Source organism: Podarcis liolepis (assembly GCF_965112155.1).
Source record: "Podarcis liolepis genome assembly, chromosome: 15".
NCBI lineage: Eukaryota > Metazoa > Chordata > Lepidosauria > Squamata > Lacertidae > Podarcis > Podarcis liolepis.
Genome location: NC_139566.1, coordinates 41,730,012 through 41,753,707, shown reverse-complemented (window position 1 = coordinate 41,753,707; position 23,696 = coordinate 41,730,012). Strand labels below are relative to the sequence as shown.

The 23,696-nt window shown below is 44.0% G+C and overlaps 1 protein-coding gene across 7 annotated transcripts in view; it reads left to right on the top strand.

Annotated features, from left to right (window-relative positions):
- SETD1B (SET domain containing 1B, histone lysine methyltransferase) overlaps positions 1–23,696 on the top strand; it is a 69,529-nt gene that overhangs the window by 23,572 nt on the left and 22,261 nt on the right. For all 7 annotated transcript variants that reach the window (XM_083476350.1, XM_083476349.1, XM_083476348.1 and 4 more), the window contains 4 exons: positions 2,821–2,933; positions 6,161–7,336; positions 21,328–22,095; positions 23,158–23,331. In XM_083476350.1, the coding sequence (XP_083332476.1) occupies positions 2,821–2,933; positions 6,161–7,336; positions 21,328–22,095; positions 23,158–23,331 (2,231 nt within the window). The remainder of the gene's footprint in view (positions 1–2,820; positions 2,934–6,160; positions 7,337–21,327; positions 22,096–23,157; positions 23,332–23,696) is intronic.

Here is a 23,696-nt window from a genome sequence, read left to right as displayed (position 1 = left end):
AACTCTTTATTATAAAGTTCCTTTTTAAAAAAGAAAACCTGATGTTAAAGGGAGTACATGGTATCTAAATGACTATTTTAACTGTGATTTGATGAACTCAGAAGACTAAATCCTAGAGAACATAAATTCTGTTCACAGGCCTTAGAATAAAGCTCTGTAGCTTTAAGTGAGTCATGTGAGGTGAAATTTAGACCTTGGTCTAAGAGCTTTGCTGCTGCTGCTGCTGCTTGCTGCTGCTGCTGCTTTTTGTGTGAGATAAGGACTCTTGTGTTGTACCTTAGTTTTTGTAACTGGGGTAGTAATTACCAATTACAACTAAAACACAGGATCAAATAATTTAACTGTGTTAGGAGCTAGTGTAGGCGGAGGGACCAAGCAACAAACAAGGAAATCTCCACTTAAATTAATTCAATCATGCAGACACCTCCCCCACCCTCTCCCCAAGCCTCAGTCCTTGTAGCTGCAAGATGGGGATAAGAATGCTGGCCAAAGGATAACTAAGATTATGTGAAGCCCATGGAGCACTTACATGCAATATAAATAAGTTTATTTACTGCACGTCTGTACCAGCCAATAAACAAAGTTCTCTGGGTGATTTGCAGTAAAGGCTAAAAGAATACAGCAAAACCTCCAAAACAGAGGTTACTAACAGGTTCTTACACTGCAAACCACTGGGTGCCTGCAGGGGGCTGCTTTACTACTAGCTTGTTCAGCACTTGCACCCTGGGGCAGTGAATGCTCCTGTTATATTACTGCAACAACACACCAGTGGATTCATACAGACCGCCCTGTTGACTCACATCTGAGGCCCCCTAGTGCCGCTGTGTCCAGCCAGGTGCCTTTGAGGCTCCCAGGCAGTGCATGGTGGCGGTAGCCTTCTTGCACTGTTGTTCCTGAGTGGCTGGGATTCAGATTCTGACCCTGGAGGTAAGACGTGGACAGCCTTATCATGACGTGGACAGCCTTATCCTCCATCAATTTGTCTGATCCATTTTTAAAGCTGCCTTAAGTTGATGGACATCACCACACTATGTGGAAGTGAATTCCACAGTTCAGTTATGCATTTTGGGAAGAAGTACTTCTTATTGTCTGCCATGACTCTCCCAGCATTCAGCTGCATTAGATGATCCCATTGGGTTCTAGAAGTTTGAGAGAGGGACAAAAAGGTAACTCTCTTATAAACCTTTATCGTGTCCTACTTTACACACCTTTCTTCTAAACTAAGAAGCCTCAACTCTTGTAATCTTTTCTCATAGCGAAGGTGCTCTGTCCTCTTGATCATTATTGTAAGCCGCTTTGAAGTTTTATTACAGTCAAGTGTTAGATAAGTATTGTGAAATAAATAAGTAATAAATAATTGTCGCTGCCCTTTCCTGCACCTCTTCCCAGCTCTACAAGTATTCTTTTTGAGAAGTGGCAAAGAGAACTGTCCACAATACTCCCAAGTGTGGCTACACCATAAATTTGAATAAATGCACTTCAATATTGACAGTTTTATTTCTTGCTGACATGAATAGAACTGTGCTTAGTTATGGCGTGTGTACCCTCATCCCCAGCACGGCTCAGCTGCTTGAATGGCATTGTTCCGGTTGTACTGGGTCGAGTTATTGACTGTATAACACCATAACTTTGGAGAAGGAACTGGTCCCTGCTCTGTTTTCTCTTTGCACAGCAGACCCTGGGATTGAGCTGCTAGTGTCTTGGACCCTAAAATTCTGGCAATAGTTTGCTGGCTGCACAACAAGGCTAGCTGTTTAGCTGTGCAGACTGACTTTATTCATGTTCTTTATGCAGAAGTAAGTCATGCTGATTTCAGCAGGGCTTGTTCCCAGGTTAGTGTGCATAGGATTTCAGACTTCATTTTAATAAATAAAGAAAGATATATCTTTTGTCAACACTGCTACAAAGGAAGAGGACAACGTAAAATAAACAACTGAATTTATAGATGAACAGCAAAACCATCAATAAGCTCATCAAAATACATACGTATTTACTTAGTTGCCACTGTCAGGGGAAGCAGGTGCCTTTTTTAAAAACACAAATATTATAACATTTTTACTGATCACATACAATGTGCCTTTTACAGAAAAACTGATTTGATGTCCAATTTCTAGTGAGCTGGGCTTGCAGAGTTTGAAGATTTATCACATTTTACCATTGAATGCAGACACATTTTTGCTATAAAATGGTTTTATCCCTACAGCTGTTAAACTATTTCTCCTCCTTTGAGAACATGTTGAGGAGAGGGAGGCCAGTTCTGTGAAGAAGCAGTCCTGAGTTGAAGACACATGCTCTCCTTGATAAAATGCACCAACATGGCAATAAAAGAGGGGGCCACTTTGTCTTGTCTAACCTTTTTCCTTTACTGCTTTGTCTTCTGTTACCCCTCCCGCTCTTGAAGCAGGCGATCTGGAATTGGGTCATCTGCCTTTAGGGAGCCAGAGTGGTGTAGTGATTAGAGACTTAAGGCTAGGACTGGGGAGACCCAGGTTCAAATTCACGCTCAGCCATGAAATTCACTGGATCACCCTTGGCTATTCACTCTACCTGGCAGGGTTGTTGTGAGGATAGAACGAGAAAAGGATGTTGTTCCAAGTCTGCTCCAAGATAAAACTCAATCAATGAAGCACTCTTGTGCTTGTATGGACCACAATGAGGCATTTTTTGCTTCACTTGGCCTAACAAGCTGATAGTGAATATTTCAACAGAGTCAGAACTGGCGCCTGTTCAGGCTTGGTTTGCAGAGAGACTTGGCAAAATGTGGATTCTAGATGGAATTGTGGTGTGTTCTTTTTAATAAAGTTGTTGCTGTTTGTCCAGGTGAAAAGCGCATGCATTTCTATCAACTTCTTGTGAATGGACTCTACACTCCTCAGACTCTACCTGTGGAGAATGAGCCGGACGTATCGCCCACCGTGAATGAAACTGCGCAGGTACCTTTTCACTTACTTGCGATTTAATGGCACGCACTGTGTCTGTTGGGGAATTCTGAGATGATATTCATTTACAACAAATGGTAGTTTGCCTGCTGTTGTCCGCCTCCTCAAGAAATTCATTCTTGACATTCCTGTCCAGACATCTGTCATCTCCAGCCTTCCTTTTCAGGGGCTCTTGAATGGAGGGCAAGTCCTTGTGAAGTTCCAGATACCGCTAGACCTTTTACTAGCTCCATGGAACTGTTCCAAGCTGGAGTCTGATTCTGGACATGACAGTTGTGTGTAGGTGCTATGTATGGAGATCGGCAGGCTGGATTGTTTCCTGTTGTCCTTATTAGGACTTCATGTTTTATTAAAATATTTTGAGTCAGATGAGTTAATGTAACAGGAAATGAAAAATAAGGTATTAACAATGACCCAGGTAATAATAATTTTGATTATCAAATTTGTAAGCTTTACATTTAACCTTCATAGAACTGTAGAGTCGGAAGGGACCCCGAGGGTCATCTAGTCCAACCCCCTGCAGTGCAGGAATCATGTCCATCCAACCTCTGCTTAAAATCCTCCAAGGAAGGAGAGTCCACAACCTTCCCCTGTGGGAAGGAAGCAGCGAGGCTGGGAGGCACGCAGAGACAATATCGAGGCCTGCTCCAGTTGGACTGCGTTTTAGTAGTTTAAAATTGTAAACCACCTTAGGTGCATTGGCAGAAAGGTGCTATATAAAATTTAAGAAATAAAGAATAAAACTAGAGACCCTGTTCTGGCTTCTTTCTGGCGTTGGGCATTTGAACCCATAAGACTTGAAATAGGTGTGTAGGAATCAGCTGTAAAGGCTGCTTCCTTCCCAATGTCCTTTTTTGCTCCCTTAAGATCAAGTTGTTTGTGTGGAGGAGGGGGGATTTCTCAATGATATTTAAGTAGTAGTTAATAATTGAAATTTTATGCTGCGGATTCAGTTTTTGGCACAAAATGCCAACAAAGACAGAATGCATGAAATGCTAAAACTTGTTGAGTAATTTCTGCCATGTTCCAAAAAATCTCTACTAATGGAACAAACAGAATATGATTTTGTGACATGGGGAGTTCTAGGTGCAAAAGTGGCTGAGTTTGAATTTAATCCATGTGACTGCTTGTCTGGCCTGCTTGCATAGACTATTTTGCGGTACCGGAAAGCCCCATTCAGTGCAGCCAAGCAAGCTGATGCAGGTGTAAATTCAAGTAAGTTTTGTGGGATGTGCTCCTTCGTAAACGTTTGTAGCACTGTGCCCTTTATAAGTGTTTAAACATTTTCTGTTGAGGCATATGACGAGTACCTTGAAATATCCATTCATTTCTAGTTACTTTTATTTAGGAACCTACTTCCTAGTTCAGTAAAGTGTATTTTGCCCAAAATTGTAAGTGCTTCTCTGCTGACATTTTCTGTCATTTGCTCAGTCTGTTTACTCTGAATACTGAAATTTCATAACCTTTATTTTCATCAGGCAAATGTAAAATAAAAGAAATCTGCTTGCTTTTGGTTTCTTCATTTTCATTATCACTTTTGTTTCCCTTAACATTTCTTTTGGATGTTTGAATAAGAAAGCTGTAATGATTGCACCATAATAGATCTCCAGCTCGTGGCACTGAGCTCCCTCTGTTGAGCAAGGCTCTGCCTTTCATTGAAATCCATCAAGTGAATTTAGGGAATGTTCACGTTTGTTTGTTTCTTGACATGGGAATGGCATTTCTTCTGCAGTCCTGAGTAATGTCACAAATTAAAGGCTGCATTCAGACAATCCTCTGATCAATATTCCTTTCCCCCTTTCTCTCGTGTAGGGATCATAATTCATTACTTTGTCCATTGTTCACCATTACATCCAAACCCACAAACTTGAGTGAGCCCTCCAAACTACAGGATTGTTAACAGTGCTTTAATACTGGTTGTTTTTGGTTTGGACATAATGACAAATCCTGGCATTATTAAATCAAGTGGTACCAAAATTAAGCCCTACCTGTGAGGGTACAGGAGAAGTGTGTTGGGCACAGTGCTCATTGCTGATCCTACAAATTATGACTTGGAAGGTTTTCTGAATGGGCTGCTAGGGGTTGGGACACCCTTCTTGACCCTGGCACCACTGCCTGCGTGCATTCTTTGAGCCCTGTCTACGAAGCAGGAAGGGGAAGGCAGCTGGAGGCTGTGCTGTGAGCCTTGGCAGGTGCCCTGTGATGCCGATCAGCCAGCCATGTGCCAGCCTGTCGCTGTTTATATTGTGGGCAGCTGATCCTTCAGCCATGCCGCACTCCCTCACTTTGTGTTCTTCCCTTATCAGTCGCTAGTGTTCATTTCTCTTTACTCCCCCTCAGATTTATCTGCATCAGCCGCCACACACTGGGTTTATTTACACAGGGATTGCAGGGAGTTCTCGCCATCCACCGCTTGCAACAACCACTTAAGCAGATGGTCTAATCATAGGCATTTGTTTCTTCATCTGAGAATAACAGTGGGCTAACAATGTCAAGTCCTTTCTGCTGAGTCCCACGGTTACTTGATGTCCTGATTCCTTTTTAGTGTTTGATCTTATTGGCTATGGATTTACTGTTGCCATGTTAGCTTCAAGATCAATTCCATGGCCGTTCATGAAAGATGGGGATAGAGTCATTTATTTTTTACAGATACTGCCTGGTCGAATATGTATTAGGTTTACTGTCGTCATAGTTCTCGAACCTTTCATTTTATTTTTCTGTGAACTTCAGAACTTGGAAATGGTCTATTTACAATAATTGAAGAGGACTTCAAAGTAACTATTAATTGACAGTGATCAGTTGGTTGTGCATGTGGTTCTTAAAAAATCAATAGCTGGAAAAATTCCAGCTGCCCCGGTATGTTTTTGTTCAAAGATTCTGGGTTTGTTTTTGGTTTTTTTACAACTCAGCCAAATTCTCTTCTAGTTGGTACATTTCATTAACCCCACCCCACCCCACACAAACATGCACTAGAGGTTAGAAAACAACAACTGGTAGATTAGATGAAAGGATGGTTTCAGGAACCTTTGTCCAGTGTAGGGCTAGTACTGATGCCTGCCACTCTTGATCATCTTGCAGCAGCAGTGTTTATATGTATGCTTGTCAAGTGGCTCCTTAAGTGTTCCTTGGATGTGTGCATAGCTAGGCCCCCTGCTCAAGTCTTAATGTTTCCAATGGCACTTCAGAAATGTATGCATATTTTCTGTTTTCCTTTTTTGCAGCTGGCTGAAACTCTGAAACAATTAAAAGACAACAGTGCTTCTTCTGTGGGATCATCAGCTACCCCAAACAGTGGTACCCCATTTTCCCATGATACCGCCTTTTCCAGTTGTCGGCAAGATACCCCAAACTCTTACAGCCAATTCACTCCTCAGTCCCAAGGAACCCCTCTTACCCCACGCCTGGGGACTCCATTTTCCCAAGATTCTGCGTACTCTAGTCGTCAGACAACACCTGCGTACCACTTTAGTCAGGACTCTGGGTATAAACCCAGAAGACATGAAACAAAATTTACAGATGCTTATAACAGACGCCCAGGCCACCATTATGTTCATAATTCAGCTGGTGTTTTCCGAGGGTCAGAACATCAGTTCAGTGCATTCAAATCCCACCCTCAAGAGGCTGTGCAATTTTCCCACACTCCTCCTTTGAGCCACACAGGTTCTTCGACTTTCAAGTCCGCTTTCTCCCCCTACCAGGCACCCACAACGTTTCCCCAGCCTGAAGAGCCGCAGTTTCCCCAAACTTCTAGGGATGCTGAGTACCGTCGGCCGCCACCAACACCAACAGAGATGGCAGTTGAAAGTAGCGCCACTGCCACTGTTGACTTTGTTCCTGTGAAGGACAAACCTGAGGAGCCCCCAGCCCCACCTGAGCCCAACAGTCTCAACGAACCACCTGTGGTACCCTTCACACAGACTCCAGAAAGGAGCGAGACCCCAGGCACCCCAACCACAGAATCTGAAATTCAGCACAACAGTTTGGACTCAAGAATTGAGATGCTCTTAAAAGAGCAGAGAACAAAGCTATATTTTCTCAATGAGCATGACTCGGACAATGAGATTAGAATGGAAGGTAGCCCCATCTCCTCCTCCTCCTCCCAGCTTTCTCCAATTGCAACATTTGGTTCCAACTCTCAGCCCAACTACAGAGCACAAACCCCTTCCTCGCGTCCTTCCAGCACAGGCTTGGAGGACATTAGTCCAACACCATTGCCGGATTCTGACGATGAGGAGCCAATTCTTGGAATAACTTCTCTCTCACAGAATTCGAAAGGAATGCCTGATGCTAGCCTGACTCCCCTTGACCAGCTGAGTAGGACTTCCAAAACGGAGTCCTCTGAACCTAAAGAAATGTTGCCTGATAACGATAGTCCGACTCCAGAAAAAATGGAAGAGGTAAGTGGTTCAGATAAGCTTTACATATATGTAAGCGGTGTGAAGAGCTTTGCATTTGAGAATAATTGCATTGCTGATTTTAAACAGGTGCAAGCTCCAATTCTCAGCCCAAGAATTGTGTGTAGTATGTGTACAGGCTCTGACCCACTTGTGTTTTCCACGCTGCACAGGGGCTGGGCAGACTTCTGCATGTCCTGCATGCACGGTGCACAGTGGCCAGGAGTTGCCTGTATGCATCTGTGGGGAACATCCATGTGCTATAAAGTGTTTAACTTATAAAACAAGATGTGCTTAATTTGTAAGATGGGAGACTTAGCCCTACATGGATGTGATTCCTTTGTATTGGAATTGGTTAGGAGTATTCCAGAGAAGATGTGGTGCATGATCTGAGGCCTTGTGTGAAAATTCCCTCTCCACATCAGCCGGGTTGACTGCTGGGACAAGAAGGGACCTGCTGCAGTCTCTTTTCCATGCTGCTGTTAAACCTCCCATGGGAAACAATTTTTAGCCAGGTTGTGCTATTGTCACTTGGAAGCCACCACCTTGTTTCAACAAGCATTTGGTCTGTCAAGTTGTAAATGTTTTTAGGCTCCCTGGAGTTGTAATACAGTGGTGCCCCGCAAGACGAATGCCTCGCAAGACGGAAAACCCGCTAGACGAAAGGGTTTTCCGTTTTTGAGCTGCTTCGCAAGACGATTTTCCCTATGGGCTTGCTTCGCAAGACGAAAACGTCTTGCGAGTCTTGCGAGTCTTGCGATTTTTTTTTTTGCTTTCCCCCCCTTTTTCTAAGCCGCTAATAGCCTTTTAGCCGCTAATCCGCTAAGCCTTTAATAGCCGCTAAACCGCTAATAGCGCTAAGCCGCTAATAGGGTTGCTTCGCAAGACGAAAAAACCGCTAGACGAAGAGACTCGCGGAACGGATTTTGTCTTGCGAGGCACCACTGTATTGTCTGTTATTTGCTAACCTTGTGAGATAGTGAGATAGTAAAGTAGTTTCCTTCCAAGCTGTCATGCATAGGATTCAGTTGTGCATCTGCTTCAGAGTTGGATCTTATGAAATGCACTCTTCCTCACTGCAGTATCTTTTCAAACATGTTGCTGTTTGTGCCTTCTCCTTGAGTCGCTCAGCCATTCTACAGGGGCTTATGACCTTTCCTGCTCCATAATTAAATATAAACAATTGGTCTTTTTAAAAATTCGTTTTAAAATGTGTATAAAACTGAGAACAATTATAACAGATAAAAACTAAAAGATGACAAACAAAACTATAAAATAGGCACATAGAATGAGTACGGTTGCACATGAGTTAAAAGAACACTCATAGTGTTTTCTTGAACTTTGTTATCAGATTGTCAAGTATATTTCCAAATTTGCCAGTTTGTAATGAGGTTTGTCTTGAAAATGATGCTGTCTATGTAACACAAGAATGCAAAATCATATAAAAAGTGAAATAAAAATAGTTAGTGAGCTCTCCCTTTTTAAGTGATTGGAGATTCCAGCTTAATAGTTTGCTTTTTGTTGTTGTCATCTCCCCTCCCCTTTCTGGTGGGACTGAATCTGAAATAATGATGTATTACCCCTGTAGAAATGTGAGCTGTTGCTTTTCCAGCTTGCAAATGAGATGGAGAGGAGTGCCAGGCTTTAGCCTATGAAGAGGCTGGGAAAGCAGAGGCTCATGTTTCAGCCTATTGTAAGGCTGTTGTTCATAGCCAGGCTTTCAGAGAATTCCTCAGCAAGAGGGAAGCAGGGATAGAGGATGTCTCGGAAAGAGGGTAGGCACGTTCAGTCTCCACCTTTCCATCCAAAAGATTTCTTTCTCCTGTTTTTTAAAAGGAGATTCCACAATCTTCATTGTCTTCTTCAGAATTCACATAAAAGAAGAAATGTATGCTGCAGTTTTTCTGTGGATAGCAGTTTCTGTAGCTGTGAGTGTGTTGGCTGTGACGTCTAGGATGTGTTATTCTAAAATGAAGTAACAGCATTGGGATGCAATTTTTATTGTCTTGTTGAAGTTATATCCCCACTCTTCATTGCATAGCAACCCCAGGGTGGGGTACTGTAATTCTCTTTCCTATGTATGACCCATCCCATGCCTTTTCAGAGCTTTGTTTCTGAACAGGAACATTGCCACAAGAAGCATCCTGCATCCGGATTGGGCCAATGACCCTTCTAGTCGTGCATCCCAGTTCATAGAATCATAGAATCATAGAGTTGGAAGAGACCACAAGGGCCATCGAGTCCAACCCCCTGCCAGTTCACAGTGGCCAGCCAGATAGGAACTCTTCTGCTCATGTTCCCCCAACAACTGGCATTCATAGGCATATTCTGAATGGGGAGGGGCTGCAGCCCAATGGCCAGGCATTTGCTGTGCACGCAGAAGGTCCCAGGTTCAATCCCTGGTATCTGCAGATCGGACTGGGAATGTCCCTTGCCTGATGGTTTGGGCAATATTAAGCAAAATGGACCAGTTGTGTGATTTGGTGTAAGGCACCTTCCTGTGTGCTGCCTCCAAGACCTCCCTGGAGCGAAGGGTGGGAAGATAAATCAAAGTCACCAGGTTTACTTCTCAGTGCCTGCATTCTATTATTAATTTCATTTATCCTTGCAACAAGAGGCTGAGGTTGCTCCGTCTGACAGGCAGAAAGGGTGTCATTCTTTGGGCCACTCAATGAGATTTGCTGCCAATAGGTGAGCAGAATATATACTTACCGTATCTAGGGCCAATGGCCTATTCCACACCAATCACACACGCACACACATTTTCCATAAGCTATGTATTGTTTCCAGGGCCGGCCCACACATGAGGCAAGGTGAGGTGGCAGCCTCAGGCAGCAGAATCCACAGGGGCACCATATCCCAATGCAGATGTTTATTTCCCCCCTTCTTCTTGATGTAGATTTTCAATCACCCCTTCTTCCCTGGTGGGGAGCGGGGTACGATCTTGTGGTTCGCTTCAGGTGTCAAAATGCCCTGGGTTGGCCCTGATTGTTACAGCAGTTAAGCAGACTGTTGTGCTCGAAGTCAAGGGGCTTTCCCACAACTGACCACCTGGTTTATTTTTTTAAGAGTTGGATTCTAACCTCGCTCCCAAGAAGGCAAAGAGGCTCTACATTCAGCTCTGGAAGTAGACAATGTAGTGTACTTTCTTTATTATCCTTTCTTTGGATGCATCTCAAAATTCCTGTTATTGATCCCTGAAATAGCATCACTGGAGGCTCCAGTCCAGTACATACTTACCTGGCAGTAAGTTCAGTCAGACTCATTGAGACTTGCCGCTGAATAAACATGCACTGGATCAGGCCACAAGTATCTTTTGTTCAAATGGATGCTGTGGTAACTAAGGTTAAGAGAGGGAGCATCTCTACTTAAGGAAGCACAGTGATCCAGCAGGTAGGAAAATGAACCAACAACAAAGGAAGGAAAAGTGGGAATGCATGAAAGTGGGAGCATGTTTAATTCTGTGTTAGAAAATCCACTCACAATGGCAAATGTTTTAAAATTGCCACTTGTGGAGTCCATTGTATCTGTCCTTTTTATGTAGAGCTATGTGGTCACATATTGAGATAGAACTAAGCTGTGTTAAGCCATCTTGAATATGCACATTAGGAGAAATAACCATTCTGAAAGGAATGATTAACTAAATAACCCTAAAATGCTAGGCTGGACAATAAATGATCCTCTTCACTATTACAGCTTACTGATTCTGTTTAAAATGGTGACCATTACATAGGAGGTTATTCTAGGCTCCCTTATGGCAGGGGCTCAATATCCTCAGGTTTCCCCATGTGCTGTCCTGGAGGACCTGCTCCAACACAGTTTGGTTTGCCCAAAGAATTGCCCAGTTCTTGTTGCCTCCAGAAAGGAAGCTGGCTAAAGTATGTGGCATGATCTGTTGAATAGATCATAGAAGTGGGCATGACCCTTTAAAAAAGTCATGATTCCATCAGAGGTGACTCCTTCCTTGTTTATCTGTTTTTACATGGTAGTGCTTGGTACTAGTTGCTCTGTGAACTGCATGAGATCTGTACTTCAGAAGCTCTCCTGGAATATTACCTTGCTTTGAATTTTGGCAGTGATGATTATTTTGGCAAGGAATTAGGAAATTAATATGATAGGATATGGGTGGCCAGCCCTTATGCTGGACTGGTGTGGTCCTGTCTCCCTGGTTCAGTACACCAGAGACAAATGCCCCAAAGTGTGGGAGCCCTTTTGGTCTAAACCAAGTGGCAGGCAGCATGGTGAGAGTTCAGTACACCACCTCCTGGATCAGTCAATGTCAAAGCCGTTTGAGCTCCTGTTGGTTTCTTTAGCTGTGAACTGCCAGAGTTTTCCCACCCATGGATGCTACTTGCTCCATAGCCCCACCTCTTGTCTGCAGGAGCCAATGTACTTTTTATTGGAGTTGCTTATAGTGGATTTTAATTATTATTTGAATGTTTCAGATAGCTGTTTTTAACTGTTTGTACAGTTTTTATTTTATTCTTTTTTAAAACAATGATTTTTTTTAACAATCAATGAATATATAATAGTTTTGGAAAAACAGAGTTCAAATAAATAAAAATAATACAAAATGATTGGTATTATAACGATTGATATAAAGAATAGCAGACCTCTGTTGTATGCAGTAATGCCCTCTATTTATATTCAGACTGTGGGTGCCGTTACTTATGTAGCCAAAATAGCACTAGTCACACACAAGAATGAGGAATCGGCAGATATGCAGAAATACAACAGATTTTTTTGCTGGGGATGGACCCTAAAAGTTAGGGCTGAGCCTGCTCGGTGGCCTCAGAACAGTTTGTTGTGGCAAGAAAACAGAGAGAATGGAATGGCGTATCTTGTTGGAGGGCATGGCTGGCTTAGTGGAGCAGGGACATATGGGACTGCAACATTTTGTTGTAAGGTCCACTTTTTTTCTATCAGCATCGTAACTGTTGTACACATTCAGTACAGGTGCCCTCCTGCCTTACTGGTTAAATACAATTCCTGGTTCTGTAGCAGTTAACAAATCAGGTTGAATTCTATATCACCATTTTTATTCCTGCTCTTCCTTTCAAACATTATACTAATTCAATTTGCAGGTTCGTATGCATTCTTTCATCCACTTATATCTCTCACTTTGCTTAAAATTATTGTTGCCATATATTTGTGTGGATGGACGTTGCCACAGTCTATGGGGAAAAGTCTGCCAAGTAGCCAGTGAACTTGCTTCACACATTTTGATGTACTTGGAAGTGCTCCCCATTAAGTTGCATCTATTATTGGAAGGAATTGGTGTAGCTATATTGGATGAAGCTCCCTCTGTGTTCTGCCTCCCTGTTATCCCTTTTCAGTTCCAAATGCATGTGATATTCTCTCTTTGCCTCCTGTTGTTTAGTGTTGTGTCATTACATGCTGTTTAACAGCTGCTGCAATTCTGCTCTGAAATCGGTTGTTTCAGTTCTTTGGTAATAGATTCCTCTTTCTGCATAGACTATCTTTATCTATTAAAGCTTCATGTGTGCTTTTTGAAGTGCCCTTCTCATACAAACTTAATTTCCACAGTGGGATTCTTGCCCACCCCTCCCCCAGTGAAATTTTTACAGGATTGGCTTCAGGCAGTGGGTTGCCTTACGTCCATTCTATTAGCAAGAAGAAGCAAGGCAAGAACATACAAGAATTTGGTGATTATGAGAGAGATGGGAAGTGTGACCCTGTTCTCCTTGATCTCTTGACTCCTTTCGATACCAGGGTGTCCTTCTGGAGTGACCATGAAAGTTGATGGAAGGCTGTTGTTCAGCCTTGTGGAGACATCGTTGTAGGTTTTCACTTTTATGCTCCACAGTATTTAACATCAGCATAAAACTGGTCGGGATCTTCTGTAGATTTGGAGTCATCAGTATGCCAAGAAACTGAAGCTTAATCCAGATAAGACTTGAGGCACTATTAGTGGATGCTTCCCCCTTCTGGATGGGGTTGCATTTCTCATGAAGGAACAGATGTGCACATTTGGGGTATTTTTGGATTCATGACAGTCCCTGGAGGCCTCTGTGGCTCAGAGTGCCTTTCATCAGTTTTGGCTGGTGGTCCAGCTGTGGTTCTATCTGAAGGGAGATTGTCCAGCTTCTGTTGTCTATGCTCTGGTAACCTCTAGGTTGAGACTGTTCAGAAACTGCAACTGGTGCAGAATTCAGTAGCCTGTTTGCTCACTTGGGCAAGACAGCTTGAGCCTATAACACTAATGCTGGCTAGACTGGATTGGTTAGCATTGGGTTTCCAGGCTTTGCTCCAAGTTTGAGCTTTATGCAGCTTCAGGCTCCAATACCTTAAGGACAAGAGCTTCCCATATGAATGCACCCAGACCGTACAGTTATCTTTATTAGTTCTGTGTTCCCTCTGACTATTGCTTAGAACAATCTGTGGTCCTCCTTCAGCCCCATGCAGCATGCCCAGTGGCTGTAGTCCAGCAACATCAAGGGTGCGGTCAAATATTCCTCTCCCTGGTTTAAAATGTAGCAGCCTGTAACACCTTAGGATTCAGTAAGGAGGTATTGTCATAAAATTAAATGATTCAGCTGCTATTTTGCAATAGATGGACCACTGCCCTGCAGGCTCTGGCTGCACCCACTTCTGGATCTCACCCTGGACACTGCTTGCCCACAGTCCCTGGTGGATTACTCTCAGGCAGCAAGTAATTCATCAGTGTGGTAAGGTAAAGATGGCCAAAATAACTGCAAGGTCAGCCGGAATGGTCAAGACCTAATCCACAGGCTTTCTTTCCAGCTGGGGGCCACTCTGAGCCCTGAAATGGGTCCCTCGTGTGAGGTGTGCCTCTGTCCCGTTGACTTGGCCAAGGATGTCCAATTAATGTGTGAAGATTGATTTGAACCCTGGCCTTCCAAGGCTACATCTGCCACAATAGTAATTGCAACACGCTGCTCCTTCACTCCTCTGCTACAATTTAGAGTCATGTTCAGCTTCATCCTCAGTGGATCTCCCATTAGACAGATTAGAGCTGTTCACCCATTGCAAGAGGCCATGTGAGATTGAGAGATTTGCATAGCCAAATGCATTTCCTTTTTCATCTAATTTCTTATGCCTTTCCTAAATTTGACAAATTGCATGCCACACTGATAAAAATCCATGTGAGACATTATGCAGCTTTTGGCTATTAAATGATAGATCTCTACCTGGGACTTAGAATCAGGAGCAAAATCCAAGACATGTCTACTCAGAAGTAAGACCAATTGAATGCAGTGGAACTTGCTCTCATTTTAACTGTGTATGGGATTTTAGTCTACAGCTATCTGAAAACAGTCTCCCTGTAGGTTTGATCATGCAGTGCTTGTTCATTGCTTCTATAGGATTGGTAAGTGGGAAGAACTTTTTCAGCAATGAAGCAGACAGGAGGATGGCTCTCTTCTATCATATTAACTGTAGAAAGTGTAGAAAACCAGTTGTGGTTGTAGGCAAGAGTACCTCTTTCGCTCTCAGGTGCCAGATTAGACTTTGAGGCTTTCAACGTTTGCATATTACACAAAGTCTTCTTACTGTACCTTCTTAGAAAGCAGCAGTGTTGGCTACATATCATTTCTGCCTTTTCTAAGAAATTTTATTCTAAGTAAGCTTGAGGGTAGTGATCCCTGGAATTGTTCTTGCTGTGATTTTTTTGTTCATTTGGTTAAATTAGTTGTTTTGGATGTATGTATTCATTTTATAAATAATATTAAGCATATGTTGAGAAATGTAATTTGTCACAAACACATTGACCATCCTATTTCAGCCCAGATTATTATGAATCCAGATAGCAGAGCTTTTGAATGTGATCTCAAGGTCACCCCTGGAGTACAAGTTCCACTGAAATCAATAAAACTTGCTTCCATGTAGATGTGTCAAGGAATCTTATTTTGCTGGGTGTGGGGGCTCAGTTTCTAACAAGAGAAGGTCTGACACCACCGTGGCTCACACCTCATTGGAAACTGCATCCTCTGACCTTGACATCCTTATATCTGGTGCATGATGGGCTACAATGTGGTAGTGAGAGAACCACACTCTGTACATGTTTAGGAGCATACTTGTTTTTATTATGACACCATTCTGAGTCTGCGCCTTGTAAGGCAAAATACCGTATTTTTCGCTCTATAACACGCACCCGACCATAACACGCACGTAGTTTTTAGAGGAGGAAAATCCGTAGGCATGCCACCCGTAGGCATTCCCTCCATAACATGCACAGACATTTCCCCTTTCTAGGAGGAAAAAAGTGAGTGTTATGGTGCAAAAAATACGGTAGGTTCCAAACCTAAAGTCTGTTTGGATTTTTTGCAAACCTAGTATGAGGAAACTGGTTTTATGGCTAAGCGGAGTGTTCTTTTATACGATCTGCAGAGAAACCAGAGTATTTGAAGCGGAGTGTTCTTTTCACTTGAGTACCCATGGCTTAAAATGTAGCAACAATGAAGGAATAGTTGTTATTATTATTATCATTGTGGTGGGGATTTTTTTTAGTGGGGGCAAATATTACCAAGGCTCCACTCCTCCAGCATCTGAACAGGGATATGGCATTAAAGTTGCAGGCTTCCTCTTTTCCAGTCACCCGGTTCCAAATTAGGAAAACATGGGGTGGCAGGAGACCAAATGCTAAACATTGCCTTGCCCCATCCTATGTTAATGGCATGGCAGTTTTTTGCAGAGAAGCGCAATTATTGCCAAGCTCTCGTGGCTCAATAGAGCAGCAACACTGAGAGGCTATTGTGGTTGAGAATTTGAGATACTTCTTCGTCTGAAGGGGGTTCATCCTAAGTGTCTTGTTATCTCGGTGTTGCAGACTTCACAATCTGAGTCGCAAATCATCTTGCAAATGTGCAAGCCTTCATTGCTGGTCTTCTTGCTATCCTTTTCCAGAACTTAATGAAATGCTGTCTGCTTTTCCTGACACCCGCAAAGTTGCTGAGCTTTTTCAAGGAAACCACCAGAATTGTTCGTTGCCATACACCCAGGTTTTCCATGACATTTTGCCACATTCCTCCCCCCCCCCCCATTTTTACACCTGAAAACCAGAACATGTCGGGAATTTTCCTGATGAATGGCAAGCCTATGTCTGGTGGAAGTTGTTCTGCAAATGAGATGGCTCATTTTAAAATTCTGCCCTTTTGACTTGGAGCCTGCTGGATCCCCTTCAGAAGCAATGGGAGGGTCTGTGTATGCTTTGTCTCAGTTTCTTAAAAAGAAATGTTGCAACCCCTAGAAAGTTTTTAAAAATCAAAAACCGATTTGAGGAAGAGCAAAATCCGACAGAGGTGCTGAGTACCTCTGAAGACCAGTTGCTGAGAAACAAGCAGCTGGGGGGGGGTTGCCTTCCTTCCGTGGAAGGGGGGGGGCGAGGAATGTGACAGAGCCATCTTTGTTAAACAAGGTCTGCCCCAGCAAGGCAATTCTGGTGCTTTTGCATTTCCTTTGGTTAGCTGCTCTGAATGCCCCATTCGTGCTCTCTGGTCTTTATGTGCAGTCCCTGGGTATCCACGTAGCATTGTCAAGGTGCCAGTTAATTCTGTTACGTTAGAGCAAAGGAGGATGGCCCATGGCCAAAATTAGAGCACCTCCCTCTTCTTTATCCCTCAAGAAGGGCTTTGTCATCCCCAGGAGTGTGGATATCTCCTCTCCAGAACAACAGGTGTAAGAAGGGCATGGACCACAAACCAGAGTCTTAAAAGTCTGCCTCTTGCTTGAGCCTCTGGTGCAAAACAAAGTTGTTGTTTACGAACAAGGGGCATTTTGCATCCCTTGGAAATTCCCTCTTTTGAGAGAGGTGAGTGGCTTTGCTCTCTCTGCAAGTTCCCCACTGTGATCAACTGATTCTCTCCCTGCTCCCCGCCCCACCGGCCCCATTTTCTCACTTGCCCCTTTTACCAATTTCTCTTGGTAAGAGGCGATAACTAATTAGGAAGCTGCACCTGAGCCTGCCACATTGTGCGGCACAAACACCAGCACGGTGGCATTTCTTTACAAGCCAGTAGTCTTGGGACTGTGTTGCAGTTTTCAGGGGAATATCTCCCTCCACCCCTCTGCGTCTGGAAAGCTCAGTTTAAATTTCCTCTCGTGAGAGTTTAATAAAGCACTGTAAACGAGGCCTTTTGTTGTTCAGTTTTCTTTCCTTCCAGCAAGGTGTAGTATTGTATTTTAACAAGCATTTGGATTGGGGTGCAGCAGCAGCAGCCCAGCCCTATAGGTAGATGGCAGGTGGCAGTTGCAAACCATGTGCTTTGGCTAAAGAGGGCCGGTGTGCTTCAGAGCACTGGTGAAAACAACCCTAGACGGAGAGGATACACTGTCTGGCTGCTTCTTGGAGAATAAACAGCAGATATTCGATGCAACATCTACTCTGGAAGGAGCTGCTGGTCTTCTTTGTTTTCTTGCTGCATGGTTCCAATTGGTGGTGGTTGTTGTTTAGTCGTGTCCGACTCCTCGTGACCCCCTGGACCAGAGCACGCCAGGCACTCCTGTCTTCCACTGCCTCCCGCAGTTTGGTCAAACTCATTCTGGTAGCTTCGAGAACACTGTCCCACCATCTCGTCCTCTGTCGTCCCCTTCTCCTTGCGCCCTCCATCTTTCCCAACATCAGAGTCTTTTCCAGGGAGTCTTCTCTTCTCATGAGGTGACCAAAGTATTGGAGTCTCAGCTTCAGGATTTGTCCTTCCAGTGAGCACTCAGGGCTGATTTCCTTCAGAATGGATAGGTTTGATCTTCTTGCAGTGCAGTCCATGGGACTCTCAAGAGTCTCCTCCAGCACCATAATTCAGCAATAGGTACTATGCCAAAATATATTTGATATCTGGATAATGTCATGCAGGCTTCCTCAACCTGGCACCCTCCACATGTTTGGGACTACAACTCTCATGAGGCTCAGGCAGCGTGGCCCAGTGGGCAGGGATGGTGGGAGCTGTGGTGTAACTGGAAGGCATCAGCTTGGAGAAGTTGCAGAGAGACTTGTTGGACTTTGAGGGAGGCCTGCATTCTGGCCTCCCACCTTGTACTGAAGCTCACTGGATGGCTGTGGGCCAGGACTGATGGATTGCATTTATAGCCACCTTTTCCCCAAGGAGCTCAATGGGGTGCACATGGTTCTCCCCCTCCTCTTTTAATCCCCACAACAATCCTGTGGGCTAAGTTAGGATGAGAGGCAGGGACTGGCCAGAGGCCACCCAGTGAGTTATGGCTGAGTGGGGCTCTGAACCCTGGTCTCCCAGGTCCTAGTCCAACACTCTGTTATGCTCTACTACAGGGGCCTTTCTGCAGGGGCAAAACTAGGCACATACACTATGTAAAAATAATGAAAAAATTACTATCCCCCCTTCTCTCTTCCCCACCTCTCTTCTCCCCCTAACCTCATGCTGTCATTAACATTAGTGTCTCACATTGAATGTAACATCCATTAAAAGGACTTGATGAACTGAAAGTTTAATCTTCAGTTAAAACAATTTTAAAAAGCTAAGCCATTGCATTTTACTTCTACATTCGCTCTCTGCCTATACCCTGTTTTTCTTCCTCCCTGGCTACACCCTGCTTTCTGCATTTGTTCTTTCTTACTCTCCATGATTTCTCTTGTCTTGAACAAGCTTTTTATCCTTCTGAATTTTATTTTAATTGAACTCTGCTTAATTGACAGCCTCCTCCTTCCAGCTGGCTTTCTTTTGATTTTTGGTATATTTCCCCACTCCTGCTTCCTCTCCCATTTCCCCATCATATTTCTAATGTATTGCTTAAAATAAATTGTGGATTGCAAAACTTGTCCCCTCCATGCATGCAGGTCAGTTTCCAGCCATGAAGCTGTTGGAGGCACAAGGGGCTTTTGCAATGTTGCCTCTGCATAAAGTTCATAAGGTTTTGGTGGTAGCTTTTAATTCACCCAACTTGCCTTCAACCCATCTGTGATTCCTATTTCAGAATACAAATGGCAAATATGCCCATATATTTAAATATTGGTTAAAATATTTCCTGTGCACTTTCCATGCCCCAAGGTACTCTGAGCTGCCCACAGAGCTGGGGTGGACTTTGGCTGCCATGCGTTATATGGGAAGGGTTGCATTCTCATAGACCGAGGCCAGCAGTTTTGCACTGGGCTTCACCTGGTACATTATGATCTTGCCAAAAAAAGACACAACTTTTTGTAAGGGAGAGAGAGAGGCAAAGATGAACCAATCTAGAGTATAGCATAAGTAAAACAAGTCAGGAAGATGTGCCTTTTGCCTGTTTCTTGACCCACATTCTGTGTATCAGAGCATGTTATCCAGGCTTTTTCTTTTCCTATATTCAAGTTATCCTCAAGTTCCACTTTCCAGCAGAGATGAACGGAGCCTTTTTTCCCACCCAGGGCCATCCCTGGAGGGGGCAAATAGGGATGATTGCTCCAGGCCCTATATTCACAGAATCGTAGAGTTGGAAGGGATGCTGACAGTCATTTAGCCCAACCCGCTGGAATTCAGGAATCTCTGTTGAAGCATCTATGACAGGTGACCATCCAACCTCTGCTTAAAAACTCTGAGGAAGGAGAGTCCACCACCTCCCGAGAGAGCCTGTTCCTGTTGATGAGCTCTTCCTATCAAAGTTCTTCCTGGTGTTGAGTTGGGATCTCCTTTCCTGTAACTTGAAGCTGTTGGTTTGGGTCCTACCATCCCACTCTCTCCTGGCACTGAGAGCCATGACTGGTGGCCCTGCCATTTTCTGTTCACTCAAGAGACTTTCCACCTCCTCTCTTGCTAGAGCAAGGCAGGGAGGGTGGAAGCAGAGGAACTCACCGGTTGAAATGTGTGAGAAGAGACTGTTGCTGCTAAATTGGTGGCAGAAAGTAAGCCAAGGAGGAGGGGGTGCCATGAAAAGGAAGAGAGGCAGTGGGGCTCTGTGCGCCGTGTTCTTGCTCCAGGGACAGGCTCATTCTAGTAGTGTTTGCAGCATGTTCACTAAAGGGCTTGTTGAACTGAGCAACAAACACACGCAACCCACCTTTTTTTTTTTTGCAAATGTGCCTTTTCTCCTCTCTTACTGCTATTTTATCATTTTAATCTTCAAGCTGACATGCCAACTTCATTGCACTTTGCTCTGACATGATAGACCAGGCATGGCCAAACTTGGCCCTCCAGATCTTTTGGGGCTACAATTCCCATCATCCCTGCCCACTGGTCCTGTTAGCTAGAGAGGGTGGGAGTTGTAGTCACAAAAACACCTGGAGGGCCAAGTTTGGCCATGCCTGTGATAGACTACTGCTGCAAGAAACAGCAAAGGGTGGTTTCTCCATTTTTGCGGGGGACAAACTGAAGTTGAGTGAGAGCATCTCTTAACCTGAACTTGTTAGGTAGCCTTGGGCAAAATTGGGCAAAATCTTGGGACTTCTCCATCCAAGATGAAACTTCCATTGACAGCTCTGTGTGTCTTCTTTCCATATTCAGTTTTATATTCTCTCACTTTCCTACGACTCCTGAGTTGTTCCTAAGCAGAATCAAGAATAGGTAAGGGTTACAGGAGAGTTTCTTGTGATTATATGCTGTCTTTTGCTGATTTAAATCCATGTTCTTTTTCATTTAGCCACAGGCTGGTAAAGAGCACATTTCTTTCTGTAAACTTTGCTTTTTGGAAGCAACTGCCCTCTGGTGGTAGTAAATTGATCAGCGGATACTTGATGAAAACCAGATTAGATTTCTGGATTGCTTTTAGTGTTACATTTCGAACTGGGAATGCTCATAGTTAGGGGGAAGGGTCCAAATAGTAAGTATTAAGATGTCCTTGTAAAGTTCTTCAGGTTTTAATATACAAATACCCCTGACAGTTTGAGCACCTCCTAAGATGTGATTTTACATGTTTTGTTGAACTGAATGTCTCCCAAGAAAATACTAAGTTGTCTTGGATGCACATGTCTTGAGGAGACAAAGTTACTCCCCCTCCCTGATTTTTATTTACTTGTCTTGCTAATGGGACTGTAGTCCTAGACTAAGCAGAATATGTTTCTCTTTTCCTCACAGTGTCATCAGTCTTCAGGGGAAGACATGGAGATCTCCGATGATGAAATGAACCAATCTCCAAGCACAGAATGTGCCAAAAACATTGTGGTGAATACTTCTGTTGGCAACTCAGCTGTGATGGCTCCCTCAATTCCTATGCCTCCCCATGGTTTTCCTCCCCTGCCTCCCCCACCCCCACCCCAGCCGGTCTTCCCAATGCCCCCTCCTCCACCTCTGCCTCCCCCGCCTCCCCCAACTCACCCCGCAGTCACTGTCCCACCTCCCCCTCTCCCAGCGCCTCCTGGGGTTCCACCCCCTCATATCCTGCCTCCACTTCCTCCGTTCCATCCTGGGATGTTTCCCCTCATGCAAGTAGATATGATCAGTGTCTTGGGCAACCAATGGGGAGGCATGTCAATGTCTTTTCAAATGCAAACCCAAATGCTGAGCCGCTTGATGCAAGGGCAGAACACTTACCAGTACCCCCCGTTCATGGGGAACCGGATGCAGTTTGTCAACCTTCCTCCCTACCGACACTTTTCCATGGGAGCAGCTATCAACCGTGGACAGCAGTGGCCCCCTTTGCCCAAGTTTGACCCCTCGGTTCCTCCTCCGGGTTACCAGCCCAAGAAGGAAGATCCGCATAAGGCCACTGTGGATGGTGTCCTCTTGGTGATTGTGAAGGAACTTAAAGCAATAATGAAGAGGGATTTAAACCGGAAGATGGTGGAGGTGGTGGCCTTCAGGGCATTTGATGACTGGTGGGACAAGAAAGAGCGTCTGGCAAAGGTAACCATCAAATCTCACCCCTCTTTTCCAATGGCTTTTCAATGACAGACAGTTTGCACCACCTGCCTCTTTGCATCTTTCTGTGTTTCCCCTAGTTCAGGCTTGGATATACATAAAACAAGTAACATGACAGGTGTATGGCAAGGCAGTAATAATAACTTCATAGTTCACAAATATTTTCTTATAGATAGATGCATGCACTATATAGGAGGAACCAAAGCTTAGTGCATGCATGCATGTATAAGAGCACAGGTTTGATTCCTTATTGCTCAAGGCTATTGTTGTTGTTTTAAAGGGATCTCTAGTGTAAGGGTGTGAAAGTCTTTTATCTGAAACCTTAGACTAGAGAGTCAGCTGTGTTTGGAGTAGGCAGTATGGAGCTAGATGCATGACTTCATTTGAGGCAGCTCTCTGTGTATGTTTGTATGTGATTTCTGTGTGACTTCAGACATGGCTTAGAGCAGGCATAGGCAAACTCGGCCCTCCAGATGTTTTGAGACTACAATTCCCACTGGTCCTGTTAGCTAGGGATGATGGGAGCTGTAGTCCCAAAACATCTGGAGGGCCGAGTTTGCCTGTGCCTGGTTTAGAGTATGTCCACGTCTTTACAAATGGCAAAAGTGTACTTAGCACTGCCTGACCTTCACAAATTCCTAAAACCCAATGTGGATATTAGGCTACAGCCTACATGAGAAAAACTACATGGTTTTTGCACCACAAAAGGATCATGCCAAATTAAGGTTGTTTTCTGCCAGGCAAGGTGAAGAGTTTGCAGTTTAATCGATAGACTCTCTGCAGTAGGGAAAGTAGGCACATCCTTCTGATGTTTTTGACATTTGCCTCCTCCCTAGAATTTGTTTAGGCTGAACTTTTCCAATGGAAGTCAAGCAGGGATGTTCCATAAGTGCTATTGATGGATTTGAGCACCTTAAGTCTGTACTTGTTCAGGGAAATTTGAGCTTTCGTATGAGTAGATGCTGCTGCTTTGTTCAAGCACCCAATTTTTAGCGTCTGCACCAGTGTGTTAGTGTCCTCTTTTTTAATCCTGCTTGTCTTGCATAGGCATCACTTACTCCAGTAAAATCTGGAGAACATAAAGATGAGGAGAAGCCAAAACCAAAGGACCGCATCACATCTTGTCTTCTGGAGAACTGGAACAAAGGGGAAGGTCTGGGTTACGAGGGGATTGGCTTGGGCATTGGGTTACGCGGGGCCATCCGGTTGCCATCTTTCAAGGTAAGAGCAGCCTTCAATATCTAGTTATTCATAATATGAACCCTGCTTTCCTATAGTACTGTAAATAATGTTAAAATTGAGTCACAGTTTTAATGTCTCAGCTGTTGCACACTTTTTGCCCAATAAACTGCCTGTACTTTTAGCTCTCTAACCTTACAGAAATGATTAATAACCCAGTATTGGCTCTTCACACCACCACCAATGCTATTACTGGCTGATTTATGATGGTGCGTTTGCCTCTATCCCCATGTGAGTTTTAGAGAGCACACTGGAAGACTTGAAGGATGGGGAAAAGTTAGGGGGGAGAGTGTTGTTTAGAGAAAGCATGCAAACATGGAAAGTGGTTGGAGATCTGTAAGGAAGAA